We start from the raw sequence: 18,535 nt of genomic DNA, 5'->3' as shown, positions 1-18,535 counted from the left end.
AGCAGAGGCTTTGTCTTTCCCACTGTATATGGAAAAAATGACTGTGCAGTTGCAGTTCTATGGAGAATGCCTAGCTGAGATATGTTTATGTTGGATCCAACCCCATCTCTATTGCTGAATGGCAGTTTGTTTTCCACTTGAGCTGGGGAAGGGATAACAGTCTGGAAACTTTTTCAACACAGGAAATTTTTAAAAAATTTAATACAATTACTTAGTCAAGGTAAAAGATAATGTTCTTCTGCATAAAGCCATCTGGACTTCAGCTGTTTCTTGTTTTCGGGAGTCCCCATCAGTCTGTCACTGCTGCAATGGAGGCTCACACAAGCCCACCCAAGGAATCAGAATACAGAGTGACAGTGGGCTGGGGAAAGGGTTCCTTGTCATTTTTCCTGCATACCATTCTCTGCTTTGCTTACTGGTTTGGAGGCTACCCATGTGCAATTAGCCACATTCACTGTTTCTCTTGACTGCCAGCTCTACCATGCCATAGGGAGAAATTGAGGTAACATTTTTCCTGTGTCTTCCTGCTAGCCAGATCTTATCAAGAATTCTAGTAACTATTTTCAGTCTTGCTAGTTTTAGTTTTAGTGATCTCTGATTTTTGCACCTAAAACTTTGAGAAGAAGGTTTCTACCAGCTTCATAACCTGTCCTTTATTATCATCTGAAATAAACATCTCTTTTGGAGGCTGATGAGTTGATAATTCATCAGGTTAATCCAATATAAATAAATAAATAATCCAAATTGTGATGGATAAGTCAGCAAGTGAAGTTTTCAAGTTAAAAAGTTTTGAAGTTAGTGTCTTGTCCTGTGTCCCTTAAGGCAACCACAACTTTTCCAGTAAATTGTGAGGAGGGCTCAACCCCTCTGTGTATATAAACTATGGAGAACTTCTAGTGTTTAGTTGCTGTTTAACACAGCAACAGTTGGAAAACCAGACTAAATTCAATCATCAGATGCACTCTTCAGCAGCTGCAGACTGGCCAGACAGGGTCTGCCTGGCTCCAGACCAGCCCTGTGCTCTCAGGTAGGAGCATCACTGGGAATGCAGGCAAAAATGAACAATATTGAGATCCATGCACAGGGGCTGACAGAAAGGACACTGGTAACAGAAAATAATGCTTCATTTGTTTCACCATTCATTTACTGAAAAAAATTGTATATTCACAACCAGTGTCACTGCTTTATTTATTGTTGTTTTGGTGTTTGAAGATTCAAATTACTCAGATTCACAAAAATACACTGCTGCAGATTTAAAGAGCATTTCATATCACTTATCCAGAACACACCAATAATTTGCCAGATCTATGGCAAATGCACTTATTGAGGTTTTTTATCAAACCTATCTCATGTGATAATTTCATTTAAAAATAACAATATGCAAAAATATTGGAGGGCTCTACTGAATGACAATTTAAGCAGGAAAGAATTTGCTTTTACATTTGTAATTTAAATAACAAAACAGAAAGCTTGTTAGTGTGCAATTATTACTTTAGTTTGCAGTCTCATTAAATGCAATTAGAACTGAGATACTGTCAAGATAAGTGGATAAAAAAAAGACTACCAGCATTGTGCCCAAATCTCTTCACCAACTTCTGGTTAATTTCTAATTTACAACATCAGTGGAACACTGGAAATAATAAATATTTCACAGTTAACAGTGTCAGAAATTTAAAAGAACAATATAGGGATTTAATGGACTACACCAGGGTGCTTATTATAAAACTATCGTGAACATTGATTTGGAGACTAAGCTAAAAAGTGCGTTCCTCTCAGGAATGTTTACAGTTTTAAAAATAAATTTGAAATTGCAGATGGCTAATTTGCATGAGGTTTCTGCCTTTGAAATGGTAAATACTACAGAGTAGCTTTTTGCATGCAGACAGTTCCCTAACAACTGTAGTGTCGTATTAAATGGGGTAATTAACTGTCTAGCTGTGATGTCACACTCTGAATTCATTTCTTCAGTAATAATAGTTAGAATGTGACCTTTCTTCAGAAGAAGAATTTGATACTGTAGACCAGAGGTAATGAAGGCTTATAGAAATTATAAATAGAGCTTGGAGGCCTAGGGGAAGCTGGTGAACAAGTTTGTTTGTTTTTAATTCTCCAGTTTGCAAGGCTTCAAAGCTCAGATAAATTTAGCAAAAAATCAACAGAGGATAAATAAAATTGCAGAGCAGATGTCCCCCTTTTCCTGCACGTTTTGGGGTACCTCATGGTGGAGAGCAGAACTTCTGTCCGTCTCTCTCTGTGATTACTTTGATGGTAGAACTTTGGCCAACAGGTCAGTTATTCACTTCTGAGGGCCTTATTCTCCAGAGGAAGACAAAGATCCTTCTGAAATGTCACTCCATAGGGATTTATATATTCAAGTACAAAGGCAATCTTGAATTTATTACTCACGGTCTGGGAATTTAAAGTCCATTTATTTCTTCAAATGATAACTTAGAGTGAAGCATGACAGATCTGTGAAAGGGCACCACCAGGGCATTTTATTTTTAAAATTAGTTATAGTTTACCTCAGTGGTTGGAAAGACTCTCAGAAATCTCCTCCTTAGACCTGGTCTAGGAAGATGCATGGAATAAATTAAGAGAAAATAATAGGACAGATAAAGGGGAAGTTAGCAGCAGAATTAATTTTCTTTGTACCTTGAGTAAGAGCTCCTGCTCTTAATTTGTTTTCTTAATAAGAGAAAAATGCTTTAATCATTGTATTTAACAGAAACAAATACCACAGATAATATTTTTAAAAAACAACTATATCAAATACATTTTTCCATATTCATGTTTCCTTCCTTGTATGAAAAAAAAAAAAACAGATTTTCTTTAAATATCTGAAAAGCTTCCTTACAAAGTTAGTTTGAAGCTTTCATGGGAAATTTTATAACTGAACTGTAGTTCTTTCTCTCTATACTCTTTGACTAATCCTTTTCATATATCTGGTAAGCTCTGGCAGTAAATCATTGCAGGTCACTCATAAAAGTCACCCTCAAATACAAGAGTGAGGTCTAGCCCTCAAAAAGAATGGTGGGAAAAATGGGGAAGGCAGCACGATGCCAAGCAGTGCTGTCTACATATCAAAATGTCTTCAAACTATGGCTGTTTAGCTGAAGGCCAAAAACATTCTTTCAGCACTGCATTAAGACATTCTAGGGTCCAGAAACAGCTTTATATTCACTGCAGACATCTGGAACAAACAAAACACAGCTACCCAAAATGTCTGGTCACATGGGGATATTCAGTATTCCTGGTGGTTCTGACCAGTTCTCTTAAAGGACATGAAGCTGTTGAGGAGTGTCCCTGCTGGGTACACTGGGTACATCTGGGACACTGGGATTACATTGTGTGCTCTGCCATGGGTTATACTGGGTACATCTGGATACAGTCCCAGATAATCAGCTCTAGGCTGCCCTGCTTGGACCAGCCAACCTCCAGAGGTTCCTTCCAGCCTCAGCTATTCTGTGATCCTGCATGGCTGTGGTCATTATTCCATTTTACTGACTGAGGAACTGACTGAAAGACTAATGTTCATTGTCACACAAGACATAAGCAGAAGAATGTATTTTCTTGAGTCCCAGTATTCTTATGAACATAATTAGAGAGAGAGAGCAGCTCCTGCATGGAAACAAGGTGATGAGTTTCTTTGATGTTCAGTGAGAAGGAATATTTTTTGTTATGTTAATTTCAAACAGTATAATGAAACTATTGCTGTGGAGGTGTTTGTAGATTAGAGGTGAATCATATGTAATAAAGTAGATTAGTGGCTGGGACCAGGTGCAGAGATAGGCAGGGATAGCAAAGATAGGAGGAGTAGGAGGACAAATGGAAAGCAGAACAGGGAGGACACAAGCATGACTAGAGAACAAGGCCACAACAGAATGGCTGTGGGAGCCAACGGGGGCAGGTGGAGATCCAAACCCTTCAGTGTAATGTTCAGTTGCTCCATTAATAGATACAGCCCAGGAGAAGCACTGAGGCCTCCCCCAAGAAGGGCCAATGAACAATCATCTCATGTGGTTGGCATTTACTGTAAGACTGTTTAAACGATATTCAAGCCTTGTTGCCAACAAGAGAGACATATAATATAGACAAGACTAAAAGGTAACCTATAAATAAAAGCTAGGGTGAGCTATAAATACAAACTGAAAAGCCATGGATTTGATCAATGCCTCACAACATGCAAACAGACTTCTTGGAAAATACTCTCTGCAGCAAACCCTCATTGCTACAAGTACTCACTGTGCTTCTGAAGAAATTGTAACTGCCCAAATATACTTTGGCAAATTCAAGTCCATACAAATTTTGAGAACACAAGGTCTAGAAGAAATTAATAAACAAATGATTCACAACTACATAGTTACTATTGTAAAAATGCTGCAGCAGCATCAATGACAATCAAAACAATATCAGAGCTGTCATCAAGTACTAGTATATAAAGAGGCCAAGGACACCTTCTAGAAATGCTTTCTCTCTTGTGTCGCAAAAAACCAGAACACAACAAAGCAGAGAAAATTTAATTAGACAAATTTTACCCCGAATCATACACTTCAGGATCCCTCAGATCACAGAGTTATGGAATGTTAAGAGTTTGAAGATCACATAATCCCAACCCCCCTGCCATGGTTAGCATTGTTGGAGAAGCAATAAAAATCAAAGTGTTTCAATACAGCCATCTGTTATCTCAAACATTTCAGCTGTTGAGAGGCACAGACCATGGTCTCAAGCCTCTTTCTTACAAGGTATTATGTGAAAAAATGCAGAGCTTTACTTTGCATTTTTTGATTGCACTTTGCTGATGATCTCATGAAGAGTCTGGTGTTCATGTGTCAAACAGATGAGAACAAAAACTGTGAAGAAGAGGAGAAATGCCAAATAATATTCAAACTAGAAAATAATATTACGAGCACTGTTTTCATGCAGTTATCTCTCATGGGCCTACTCTTTTGGAAAACAGGAATCAGGAACCATGCAGAGGCATCTGGAAGCATCTGGTGGTAGGTTCAGTGATTTGTTATCTCCTAGTCAAGAAATGTGGCAAGTCAGCCTTTCATACCCACACATTTCTGAAACCCCACACAGTGAAAATATACTCCTAAAAACTACACATAGTGAATTCTCAACCCAAAATTTAACCTCCAGCAGTTAAGCACCTTTTCTGTGATCAATAAAGTGCATGTTGGCTGTGTAAGACAGCCAGGGCTCCTGAGTGTGCTGCACACCAGAACAGAGGCTGACACTGAGCTGGAGTTGGACACAGTGCTTTCTGTCCATCTGCTGGATTTTATATTTTGGCAACAAATGGAGAGGGGTTTCTTCTGCAGGTCACCAAAGGCAGGAGGGTCAGGAGAGTGGGATGCAATGTTATCACAGCTCTTTTTGTTTGCACAAAGTTTCTCAGCAGGCTGAAGAAGAACTAAATCTTTGTGTCTATGCTTATGAATAACACGTCTTTGACCTAAGGAATTTGAAATGTCTATTAGTTTGCTCCCAGGGAGCAAGAAGCAGTCAAATGACCATCAATCTACAGCTGGAAGATTGGAATTTAAAAAATCCATGCTTAAATGCACTGGAAATCAATTATGTCCCAAGCTGAAAAGCAGATGGGAAAGTCACATTGCTGTCCTCAGTATCTTTTGATGCATAAAATACCAGAAGTATATTTGTATATCCATCCAAGGTAAAGAAGACAGTTTTGTAGTTAATGATTTCCAAGGATGATAAGCCATAGATTTTGTGCCTGCCCAGAGTGGTTTTAAGACAGGATGTCCATGGATTCAAACACTTTGTATATTTACATCCCAATTTGGCAAAGCAGTATTTTTAGTGTGCTTTTTGGAAGGACCCAGAAAGTGTCCTTAGAATGGGGTCATGCTTCTTTCTAGGCTAGATCCTCCCTGCACATATGTAGAGAATTGTTTGGGTCTGTCAGACATCAAGATTTCCTTTATACCTATCTACTTTCTCTACCTGAACATACTGACCTGTGGAACAGACTCTGAGGAGACCTTGCACTTCTCCAAGGATACAGGGCCCAGCAGTTTGGCCAGATCTGTGGCACAGCTGTTGCAGCCTGGACACTTCTGTAAGGCACAGCACATCTGACATGTGCAATAGGCTTCATCTCATGGAGTTTGTATACAGAGCTGGCACCTACACATGAGCCACCCTCCACGTCCCTCTACGCTGTTAGGAGAGAGCAGCAGGCCCAGCTGACCAAATTTAGATACGTTTCTGTATACAAGAAATCAAACCACACCACGGGTGTCCAGCTGGCTTCTGGCCACATGGCATCTCATGTGGAAGTCTCCCTGTGGATGAGTCCCAGCTTGCTGTGGTTTAGCCTTCATGCACAGGCACGCAGCTGCCAAGGCCAGCTCACCCTCACACCAGCACGGCCACAGCTGTGTTAGCTCAGCGCTGCACCTGGGGCACAGAGCTCCTCGGGGCTTCAGCCTGGGACTGCCTTCAGGGCTCACACAGACCTGCTGAGTGCTGAATGCTTGGCAAGATTTCTGTGAGCTTTTGGCTGGGGATTGAAAGTGGAGTCCCTATTATAGGTGATCAAAACCAGCAATCTCTTTGGAAAAGAGTCCCGCCTGTTCTGAGGAAGCCAGAGAAACTGAAATAACATCAAATGTACAGTAGAGGACTGCTTTCTCAGGCTTGTTTCTCTAATGTTCCTATTTCTAATAAACAATTGCATAAATGAAAGTACTGGGAGATATTCAAGCAGGAAAACATCTTTATTTTTAGGAAGGGCAATAGGCTATTTATCTCAAGTTGGCCTAAGCAAACGAACTTCAAAAAGGCCTCAGAACTGTAGCTGCCAGTTTCAAATACTGCTTATAAAGACAAATAAACAAAAGCAAGCATGCTTGGGTTGGGTTTGGAAATGTCCTCGAGGAGCAGAGGGCTGATGTTTCCATGGTAATGCCATGTACTTCCAGCAGACTGGTCTCTGCTTTAGAGACAAAGACTTTAAAATGAATGGAGGTGGTTTCAAGTATTCACTCATCTCTGTATGGTAAAAGATATAAAGTTTCAGCGACTTGATAAAACTTTGAGTCCAAAACCTCTGTTTTTCTAAACTGTTCCTTCCAGATGGATAAACATTACACATTGATCTGAAGCTGCCAAGAAGGGACATTGCTCCACTCAATTTGTCTGATTGTTTTCCTCAATGCATTGAAAACATGGACTTAAATTATCCATGTGTCCTACTTTTACAGGTATCTATGGCTGATATGATGCCTGTTATATCAGAGGAGCAACACTTTTCTGTTTTCTTTTCCCTGTGTTCTGAAGCAAAGCTTCATAATGTTCAAGTAGAATTCGTTTTCTTCTTTCTTTTCTTTCATTCCATAAGAGACAGTGGGGACTTCTAAGGTTCCTACAGTTCCAAAACCATTACTCAATCTATGTCAAGTGATAAACATTATTATTCAAATAATTTACAATATGTGTCACAGTTCTGCATAAATAGATAGCCTCTCAGGCCAGATTTCACACTCCTCAAACTATGACTTCCTTAGGTTTATATATTTTTATAAAATTTTTACCACCTTTACAGAAGAGATCAGACTGCAGAAAAATGAAAACTGGAATGCACAAATATATTTTCAAGATTAAACTATGTGGCAAGTTAAATTTCATCAAGATAAAGAAAGTAAACAAATTCTGGTATGTCAGCTTAATCAGAGATAGCTATGTATGTACTTGGCCAAAACCAGATTACAGGTATTGAGAATTAATTATATTCTCTTCCACTGAAGGCTAAAAGAACATGGTCAGGAACAGTTTCTAAGACTTGAATGGCATATCATAAATGATGCTAGAGTCTTTAATCTAACCCCTTGGCATATGAAGAAGTACTGTGTGGAGGCTTCCAGAAACCAAGAAAATGTGCATTTTTTTCCTCTTGCTATCAAAAATCATCCTTCTACACAAAACACAGTGTTTGCAATACAGGATAGAACTTATTTGTATTTTTGCAGATAGATCTGGGATATTATGTTAATTAGGTTAATTTTCATTTCATCATAAGGCCGTGAGTTCATCAGGCTCAGCTGTGCCCAGATTGCATTCACTTTTAATATCCTGACCAGACCTTTCTCTCCAGTAGTGAGACTCTACCAAGTAACACCATAATGTTTGACCTTTGCCTCATGCCTGAACATCCTTGTAGCTCCCTGAGGATCCTTCTCAGACCTGGAAGGAAGCACACCTTTGGACTCTCTCTCTAGCAGCAAAAACCATAACTCTGCTGGGAGCTGCAAACAAGGTTCTACTGGCACTAAACTTAGAAGTGACTTGGCAGCTGATGTGCAATGGCAGTCACTTTGAGTGCTCTTCCTTAAATTCAGTTCCCCACGTGCACCAGCTGTTTCCTCTTTCACAATGGTCCTGGAGGACAGCACCATCTTTTTCTTCTGGGCTTGTTTTGGACCAGATGTGATGGGATTCCTGGTCCAAGACTGAAAATAGTATCATGGATGTAACACAAGCTGAAATGTCTATAAATGTCTATAAATGCAGACCATTTAACCCTGAATGCACATGCTTTTGTGTACCTCAGCACTTGGGAGGAAACTCTGTAAATAACAAGCACTGGTGCAGATCCAAGGGAGCCTTTTATCGTGGAAGAGAGCCTTTGTGTGTTTATATACTCACAAGTCACAATTTCCATTACTAATTAAAGATATATGCCATGTTTTCTTACTTTTAGATGAGAAAGTCAATGGCTACATCTGAAGTACAGAATAAAGCAGTGCTGGGACTTCCTAGTCAAACAGGATAACACAGCCTGTGTCCATGTGCTGAAACATCCCCTGTGTTTGCCCAGAGAAGGGTAGCCCTATAAAAACTGCCTCTTGGGAGCACATCCTAACAGATGCCATGTCCTGAGCTGGGCCTGTTTATTGGGAGGAAAATCAGAGTCTGACAAGGAGCAAGATCAAGGCCTGAAACTACACCTTGCCTTTCTTCAGCTGGCCAGTGCAGATGTGACCACAGAGAAGGCTCTGTGTGTGTTACCAGCACAACACTCTTCTTTTGGGGAAAGCAAACTAGAAGAGGCAGGTTCAGAGCAAACAGCCACCCCAGCACAGCTGCAGCACTCCTGTGAGCTGGCAGCAGAGAAGGAATGGGGGACCTAGTTCTGCCCTCAGTTTGCAGGTGCAGATCAGGAACATCTACAATGAAATTGATGGAACTGCTTGAATATAATATGGGAGTAAATTCATACTCTGTTTATGTGAATTGTCTTCCATCTCCAGTCCTATCTTGCACCCAGACCAGCAGAAAGGTCTGAAGAAGCAGAAAATTACAACAAGCTACCCAGCACTTTCAGCATGCAGCTGGATCTTGTTTTTAAGTAATGCAATCATTCAATCCAGATGCAGGGCGGGAGCAGGGGAATAAATGCCCCACGGGTGCAGAAATTTTTCAGAAGATCAGCAAGGCCAAGATTTGATTGGACTTTTCAACTTGAACTGGAACAAACTTTGTCCCTCAGGGAAAAAAAATATCTAATAATTGTGAAGACATAATTGCTAATGCAGACCTAACATTTTGGCCTTCTAATTGTCTTCACCATTCAGAAACAGACAGTGGACGGAAATGTTCCTCACTCAATTGCCTACATAACTATTTTGCAGGGAGGGTATTTCCATTTTGTTCCAGTCCTGTTTCTGCTTTCTGTGCAATAATTTTGTGCTTCCAGAACATTCAGCAATTTGAATCCCTCAATTAGCTCAACACTCTGACACTTCTTTTTATAAATATGATGTTGGCTCAAGCTCTGGAACAACCAACCAATCACTCCATTATCACTAGTAGGGCAAGGAGCAACAAAAGTATATCAGAATAATTGAGAATGCCTGAGAAAACTTCAGAACCCAAAGGAAGTCTGGATCCCATTTTCCCTTCATTCCCTTGTCCCTCATATCATTGATTGTCAATATCCCATTTCTGGTTTACATTGATGCAACCCATGGTTTAAAGTACTGTTTTAAAATAGCAAGCATCAGCACCTTCCAAGTTTTTTGTGATTAATTGAATACCATAGAGGGAAAAGGCTATGAAAAAAAATACCCAGATGACTTCCCCACATCTCATTTTGAAGTGGGGCTCTGACAATGAAAATAAAGGGACCCAGACTTGAGGCAGATGTCTTAAGGAGCTCAGAAGTGTGTCTGCTAATAATAGGAAGTGAACTGGTTCCCAGTGGACCTTAGCAAAGTCTGTGCAGCCCTTGCCCTTAAGCTAAAACGAACAATGTAACACGGACCTGCACTAACTTCTTACTGCTGGGTGTGTGGACAGGATGGAAGCTCTCTTGTGGCTGCAGTGCGGGCATACATACTATCAGTTGAAGTATAAATGAGATTATCATTATGGCCGAATAAAGGATTTTCATAGACATCTTTACAAGCATTCCTACATTTCCATTGTCCATATTCACTATCATAAGTAAAAATCCTTCTGCTTAGACCTGCAAAACCAAGAAAGCTTTTGGGCAGACACTAGAGGAGCACAGCTAGGACCACCCACCAGCTCTGTTCATCAGAGAATATAACAAGCTTTAGATCTGTATGGGTGGAAAGAAATCTTGCAAAGGCAGACATTGGGACAAGAATCTGTTTTCAATTTAGAAACTAACTGTCTCCCTTCCACAGTGTGTGGTGTAATCACTGAGCTGCAATCCTTAGTCTGGCGGGAGCCAGTCCTACCACTGGGCAAAGACTAAATAACTGAAAGAAACAAGCATTTCTGCTGTCCCAAAGAGTCTGTGGTCTGAAGACTTTGCCTCCTAGGAGCTATTATCAAAGAAAGTGTTTCCAAAACAAACCAGATAAAATTCTGTACACAAGAATGGTAAAGGCAACTGAGTTTTCCATTTATGTTCATCTCCACTTCTCAGAGCTCTCTGGGATAAGATGGGACTAATGATTAATTTCTAAACCTCATTTTTAAAGCCTGCTGTTAGTCATCTCCTAAGATGTTGTTTTCTAAGTGAGCAGCTTGTCTGGCTGGACCTAGCCACACTTGGGAATGGAAGTTAACACGCAGCCAAGACTCAGGATTTCTGGCTCTTGCTACCCAGAGCTCCCCAGCTGTAACTACAGCCTGATGCAGACATGTGAGTGCAGGTCCCAGGAGTGACAAGGCCACAGCATGGTGCCAGGGCTGGCTAGCCCCAGCCACCAGCAGGGACATTTGGCACTGCTGCTCACAGGCCAGTTTCTGCAGCTAGGGGATGTATGGGTCACTGTGTGGGTCTGCATTTGTACTGCATACCCGCTGTTCTGCCATAGCTTACCTGGGCATGAGAAACTACAGGTCCTAAGCTATTTTTCTCCACAGTGCAGAAAAATACCTCATCCTTGATTTGAGAGCAACCCAGGAAAATAAGGACTAGGAAGATACAAAGGAAAGCTAATCCTGATTTGATCAGTGTAATACAATAAGAAACCTCTTAGCTGATACAAATGCGAGACACACACCCTTCTGAGTTATTTGAACTTTACACTTTTCCCACTTTTTTCAAGGGTAGGTGACCTCAAGACCCACAGAATACAAAAAGTTCTGTACAGAGAGCCCCAGCAAATATTCCAAGAAAATCTGGCATACCTTAAGCTCTGACAGCCATCTCAGGGATGCTGTTTGTAAGTGATAGCAGAAACATCACTGTTGGCAAATCACTGGTGTGGCGAATAATTTTTGGAGTGCTCAATTATATGCCAGTGTCTTTATATCAACTCTGCAACAATGTTGCAAGACTTAGACAAGAGTGAGATATTTAGGATTCAAAAATTCATTAATCTAGCATAATACATGTGACACAGGGAGACTGGACAGGGTGAGCAGGGTGACACAGGGTACCTGAGATAACAGAGTTTGCTGATGAGGTCAGCCTGTGAACATCTCACCAGCTTTGCATAATGAGGGAAAAGTTCCTCAGTGAAGAACAAGAATTTATACACAACACAATAAAAATTATCCACTTTAATTTTCTTCTTATTTTTCAGTCTTTGAAAGGCATCTTAACAGCTTTGTGTTTCTGATTCCTTATATTATTGCTTTAATTATTATTCAAAAGAAGATCTCCTTCATTTTGGTAAGCTCTGGTAAATTATCAAGATTACTAAATTAGATAAACAGGCAAAGCCACACATTTATTCAAAAGGACATTGATCTTTGTAAGTATGTTTGTTTCCCATAGGTTATTCATCCAAATCTCATAAAAGCTTTGATATAAAGTAAATTTTCTCTTTTCTTTTCTTTTCTTTTCTTTTCTTTTCTTTTCTTTTCTTTTCTTTTCTTTTCTTTTCTTTTCTTTTCTTTTCTTTTCTTTTCTTTTCTTTTCTTTTCTTTTCTTTTCTTTTTTCTTTCTTTTCTTCTCTTCAGTGAAAGCTATTCCTTTCTTTCCTATAAATACACCTTCTTTACCAAATAAGGATTATGGTTTCTGGTTAACTCATCCTCTAGTACAACATGCAGTAAGAATCTGCCAGCTCCACACCCAGAGCTTGTCAGGGACAGGACACAGGCAGGAAAGCTGACAGCTTTAACACTCTAAGGCAAAAAACCAAGCACCAGGACAGAGAGTGAAAGAACAGACTCAAGTTCAGCAGTGTGTGTGTGGTCTGCTATGGTGGGGTTCTGCAGTGTGCTCTGGGGAGACCTGAAGGCTGTAGCCTTGCTTTCCTCTCCTCTCACCAAACCTAATTCTCCAGCTACATATGCATAGGAAATACTTTTTTTGTCTCATTGCAGAGATGCCAAGAAGGATTTTATCGTACCAGCTCAGGAAAATGCTCTCCTTGCAACTGTAATGGTAATGCAAACAGATGCCTTGATGGATCTGGAATCTGTGTGGTAAGGAATTCCTCTGTTCTCTGATTGTCTGACTTTTCATACCGATGCTCAGTTTCAATATAATGCAAAAGCAGTGTCTGTACCACAGGAGCTTGTTACTGAAGAAGGATCATAAGTAGGGCCAAGATCAATACCATAATAAATTATCCTGGCCAAAATTAATTCTCACTTAAATTATCTCTGCAGATTCAAAACACTTCCCTCATGCAGAATTTGTGACAGTTAGCATGTGGAAAATTTTTCAGTCCATCAGAAATATGGAAAGAGTTTTGTATACCTCTGGAGAAAATAATTGTATAAATTCAAACACATTTCTTTCTCCCCTTTATGAATACAGTGCTGTGTATAATATAAACAATTTACAATGGTGAGTGACCCTATGAGTGTATATATATGTGTTACCCAGAGCAATTCAGCTGCATGGCAGTCTCCTCCTGCCAAGGAACAGCATAAGAAGGTTGAAACAATACACCAGGGGAAGAGTGTGTTGAATTCCAAGGTACTGTTACAATTTCCCATATGTTCAATCTGACTCAGAATCACCTCATACAGAAAGCTGTGTGTTAGTAATAGTAGTCAAACATTTGTAGCTCCAGTGCAAAAATCAGCCCAGTAAAACTAATCCCAACTACTAGCGGGCAATTAGGGCACTAATACACTAAAAAAAATGATGGAAGCTGATACTGTTTAAACCACATAGCAAGAACCAGGCACTAGTACACTCTTTGCAGGCTTGTAAAGAGTATAGCTTGTAAGAGCCCAGAAACCCTTGCTCTGCCATGTGTTACTTTTGACAAGTCATAAACCTTTGCCCTCAGTTTATCTCTTCATAAAATGGACTCATAATATTCACATACTTTGCTTTGTTGCAACCACTATCAAGTTTTCAGTTATTCAAATACATCAAGTCAAGTTCCATGGCATATTTCCTACCATTTTTATTTCTGTGGGAAGAAGACTGTGCAGCTGTTCAGCACAGGAAAAATTACTATGGCTTGGCCATTGTAATGTGCTTAGAATTGGCTGATTTTTGCAGAACACATATTGGCTTACTTTTTAATATTAAATTTTCAAAAGTGGTTTTAGACTGCCAGGCATTCCCAGCTATTCTCTTTCACATGCACAAGGCTTTTGGCTCATGGGATCATGGTCCCCTTCGTGACAATGTCAAGTGACAGTGATGCCAAGGGGAAAATTCTGATGGAAGTCTTGGGAACAAGATAGCTCATCACACGTCTGCTTCTGATAACTCTGGTCACCAGAGAGCTTCTGGAGTAGAATATTTGAGTTAGGAAATGATTATATCCTCAGGTTACAAACAAAACAGAAGAGCTGTTTCCTGTCTTCTACAAAAATATGGCTGAAGTCAAGGGTTCAAGACAAACAAACAAACAAAACCAGAAAATTTACAGTATCAGGAAGAAATTATTTGAAAGTAAATGTGCATTCCTGATTGGTGTTTCTTCTCTTGGAACCAGCTACGTAGTAAGGAATAAAACTAAAAGCTAAACCCTAGTTTACTCTTTGAGTTCAAATTGCCTTTTGATAGCTTATCTGAAGGATTTTAAAAGCCACCAAGCTCAGATCATTTATTTCTGAATAAAAAGTGAAAAGGTTTAAGTGAAATAAATGTGAAAGGTAGAGGAAAAGTGCAGAATGAAAAGGGGGTTTAAAGAGGAGCATAAACCAGAACCAGAGATGCCCATAGGGACTGCAGTAACAGGACCTTCCTGAAGATTCAGAAATTTCTGGAGAAGTTTGGGAGACTAATGAAATTGGTAAACAGCAAAATGCGACTGAGAAAGCCCAGGAGAAGAAAAACTTAGAGAGAGAAAGACATAACTTGAATTACAGCAGGAAGAAGCGCATTAGATTAATTAATTAATTCAATTTAGGAAAAAGTGACTTGATGTTTGGTAATGTGACTTGTATTAGAATCAGTGGACAAAGCAGCCTAACCCAAGAGCTGGAGAAGGACATGTACAGATCTGGGCAAAGCCTGCTGGGGCAGAAATGAGTCAATACCTCTATATCTGGGAGTTGCTGTGAAGAGATAGGACCATGTGGTATGGAGAGCTCACCATTCTCCCTATTCTCAAATTTTAAGGCCACCTACTCCAACCAGTCTTGCAGTGGAAACCACCATACCTGGTAGTTAGACAAGATTTCCTGCATTCAGTTAGTTTTTAATGAGCTGAGGGATAAATCTGTATTTATCCCACATTATTATTGTTGTCATCCTCTATTTCTATGGTTATGAACTTGCTATCTCCCTGCTTCCAAGATACAACAGCATTCCAAAGTTTTATCACATATGGACTCTCCACCATAACCCCATCTTACCTTAACCTTGAGCCACAGATACAAACCATCTTTAGCAGCAGATCTTTAGAAGAACTGATCTTCCCCAAAGTAAAAGTTTTCTATATCTCCATGTTTATCAACATAATGGAATGATTTGGACATTAAAAAAGCCATCACTTTTCAAAATTAACTCTGCTAACAATATTGGAAGCTACAATAACATGAAAGCAATAATAACACTGTGTTTGGTTGGTAGATATTTTTTAATAGACTAAGTAATAACTAAGCTGTAAGACCTGAATAAATAGACAAGACAGTAAGAAAAGGAAAAAGTACTCTGCTTCAAAAGGGATGAAAATAAAGGGTTGGGCCCCATATGATGGTCTGAGGCCATCATATTATGCGAATCCCTCAAATCAATTTGGCAAATGTAGTTCCCACAGCATACAAATTAATGAAATTTTCATTGGCCTGTGCCCTAAATTCAAAATCAAATGAAATTAAACTCTTTTTAATGATGCCTTAAGGTAGAGTGCTCATATCTTTAATTTCTGCTGACATATATATCTTGAGGTTCTGTTTCAAAACTTCTCTCAGCTTATTCATAGAGTGCAAATGAAATCCACGAGTCATTAAAAGCTTATTGAATGACACAGTCAATGAAGCAACAATCTCCTTAGGTAACCAGACAGAAGAAATTATTGCAGACAGGGCCTTCCTTGCATAGATGTCCACATAAAATTGGTACAGAAATCAGTCATATGACCCTGTGACTAAAATTGAAGAGACACACAGTCCATTTTGTTAGGATAGAAAACCACCCAGGTGTTAGAAGAAGAATAGCCAGCACAGTGTAAGCTCTAGTAATGATATATTAAAAGAGAGATGTCAAATAATGCTTCATTTCAAGGACACTATCTGGTGATGCATGTAAGGCCAGTAGGGGAAGAAACAGCAACTCATTGTGCTGACCTTGGACTCTGGATTTTTAACATAATTTTCTCAATCCTGTCTATGAGAAGAAAATTAACTCCCTTTTCAGGCTCTAGCTTTTGATTTTGGAAACGAGCATATATGTGATGTTAACTGGGTGAAACTGCAAGAGATTCAAGTAGCCATCTGTAGGCCCAGGGATGTGCACTTCCCCTCCATAAAGCCCATCATGTCTTGCTGCTAGTAAGATAGGAAGATATGAAGGGAACGTTTTACCTCCTGCACCATCCCCCAGGCCACACCCTACCAACAACCTACAGCTGACTTATTTCTTTAGAGCATCTCCACCGAGGGCTCGACACTTCAAAATTCAGACATGGGAGTGGTGTTCAAATGACTGATCATCAGAGAGGCTGTGATGGCCAGCTCTGAAAAGAGTGGCATATGGAAGTGAAACAGCTTTTCTAAAGCCATAAACTGTCACACTTGCATAGGATTGTGCAAGTAGTACAATTCGCAGGGCTTTACCATACTTAAAAATTTGATTGCACAGTCTAGGAAAACAAGTTGCTTGAAGTGACTGCAATATATTATGGCAATGACTCCAAAAGAACACAAAAAAATGGATTGAAAGGCAGAAAGCTCTTTAAAAATACCAAGGTGTTTATCCAGGCAATATTTTTGTAAGACTGAGTTATCAGTGTCTCACATGAGGTGTCTACTGTTAATGGAGATTAGATCTTCCTTGATGCATGAAAACACAGAGTAGAAGTCTGGAGAAAGCATTATAGCAGAAGGTGAAGGCAAATTTCTTGCTGTCTCCCTAGAAATCTCTACGTGGTTTGTTATCATTTCTGTTCCATATATTTGATAGGCCTTTAAATAAGGTATCCAAATACTCATAAGGAAATAAATAAATAAACACATAAATGTGACCATTTTGGAACAAGAAAGACCAAATTATCCTAACAGTGGAGAGGATAAATCCACCGGTATCCTTTCCAGCCTTTTATGGAATTTTTTACAATAGAGCATATTGTCATGTAAGTGATTTGTGTTTAAGCATTTGGGTTTACAGCTGAGTGGAAAGGTTGGAACAGATTTGGCAGTTCTGCCCAAGAGGATAATATGTTCCACATGGTTGCCAAGGCTGGTCTGGAGAGCTGCCAGTGGATCTACAACCATCCATCAAGAATGAGCAAAAAGCAGTAGGGAGCCAGCAAAGCTCCCCAGCTCGTTAGGTACTTCTGCCTTCACATAGAGCCTTGCTGCTTATAGCTCACTGCTTCTCTGCAAAGATGGGCTGCAGATATCTATACAGCATTGGTGACATACGTTTGAAAATCTGACCAGAATGCAGTGTTGGTATGCAGTGATTGTCAAAAACATTAGTGTTTAGTCAACATATTTTCTCAGGTATAGATATCTTCCTCCCTCTTAGCTATGTTTAAAGTTAGTATTTGTTATCCTACCCAGTTCACTGTTGAAAACATGCAAGAGTGATCCCCAGTGTGTGAGAATTTTGTTTCCTCTCCTGCACAGCCAGTTCCATGAAGGAAATCAGGCCAGGACTGCAAGGAGGGGCTGCTGCTGCTCTCCCACGTTCTCAGCCACATTTGTCACAGTTAGCTACACCAAGTGATGGGCTGAGAAAGTACTGGGCCAGGTGCCTTTGGCAAGGCATCAGCTCCCACTTCACTAATACAGGACAAGGTCTATAAATCAAAATTTTGACATAGAGGGGGTATTTTGACCCAAACCACATCAGGAAATTAGTTATGTAGCTATTTCTTTTTTCTTTTTTTTTTACTTAGACAGGTTTCTTTAGTGAAAAATTGCACAATACTTTGTGTTTACTTTAAGTGCCTCATCTCCTTCTTCCATATGAAATTCTGAAAACTAATACTGCATCTAACCCACAATGGCTGGAGAGAGAAAGCTTGAAACCCTAAACCTCAGAGATGAAAAATATAAAACATGTACAACTCTTGGCTTTCAAGTCATTATGATGCACTCTGGTTTTATTACTATTATTTTGGAATAGCAACAAATTCTGGTGTGCTGGCAGGGACCATGCTATGCAGTTCTGTAATCTCAGATGTGAGAGCATATATGAGGGGAAGTCTAAATCTACCTCCAAATACAGACTGCACAGCCATGTAAGCCACCTGCATCTTTTTACCTATATAATTTATTTATCCTTGTGCAATCTCCTGCATTAACAGTTGGTAAAAGACCATCTCTCAGAAGGACAAGTAATAAGGGAGGGAAAAGGTAAACAAACAGACAATTCCTAATACATTGCAGCAATAACTGTTTTCATCTCCAAAGTAGTAAGATTGTCAAAGTTGGAGGACCTTTCCAGATTTCACAGACAATATTTAAGACCCTGTTATTTTGGGGGATTTTATTTGTG

General features: G+C 39.7%; 1 protein-coding gene across 1 annotated transcript in view; it reads left to right on the top strand.

Moving 5' to 3' along the window:
• The window catches only part of LAMA4 (laminin subunit alpha 4), a 98,778-nt gene that overhangs the window by 8,932 nt on the left and 71,311 nt on the right, over positions 1 to 18,535 (top strand). The window contains 1 exon segment of the mRNA XM_031066639.1: positions 12,781 to 12,882. Within this exon segment, the coding sequence (XP_030922499.1) occupies positions 12,781 to 12,882 (102 nt within the window).

This window comes from Geospiza fortis, unplaced genomic scaffold, assembly GCF_000277835.1.
Source record: "Geospiza fortis unplaced genomic scaffold, GeoFor_1.0 scaffold98, whole genome shotgun sequence".
NCBI lineage: Eukaryota > Metazoa > Chordata > Aves > Passeriformes > Thraupidae > Geospiza > Geospiza fortis.
Note: the sequence above shows the minus strand (reverse complement) of the source record. Positions and strands in the feature narration are given on the sequence as shown.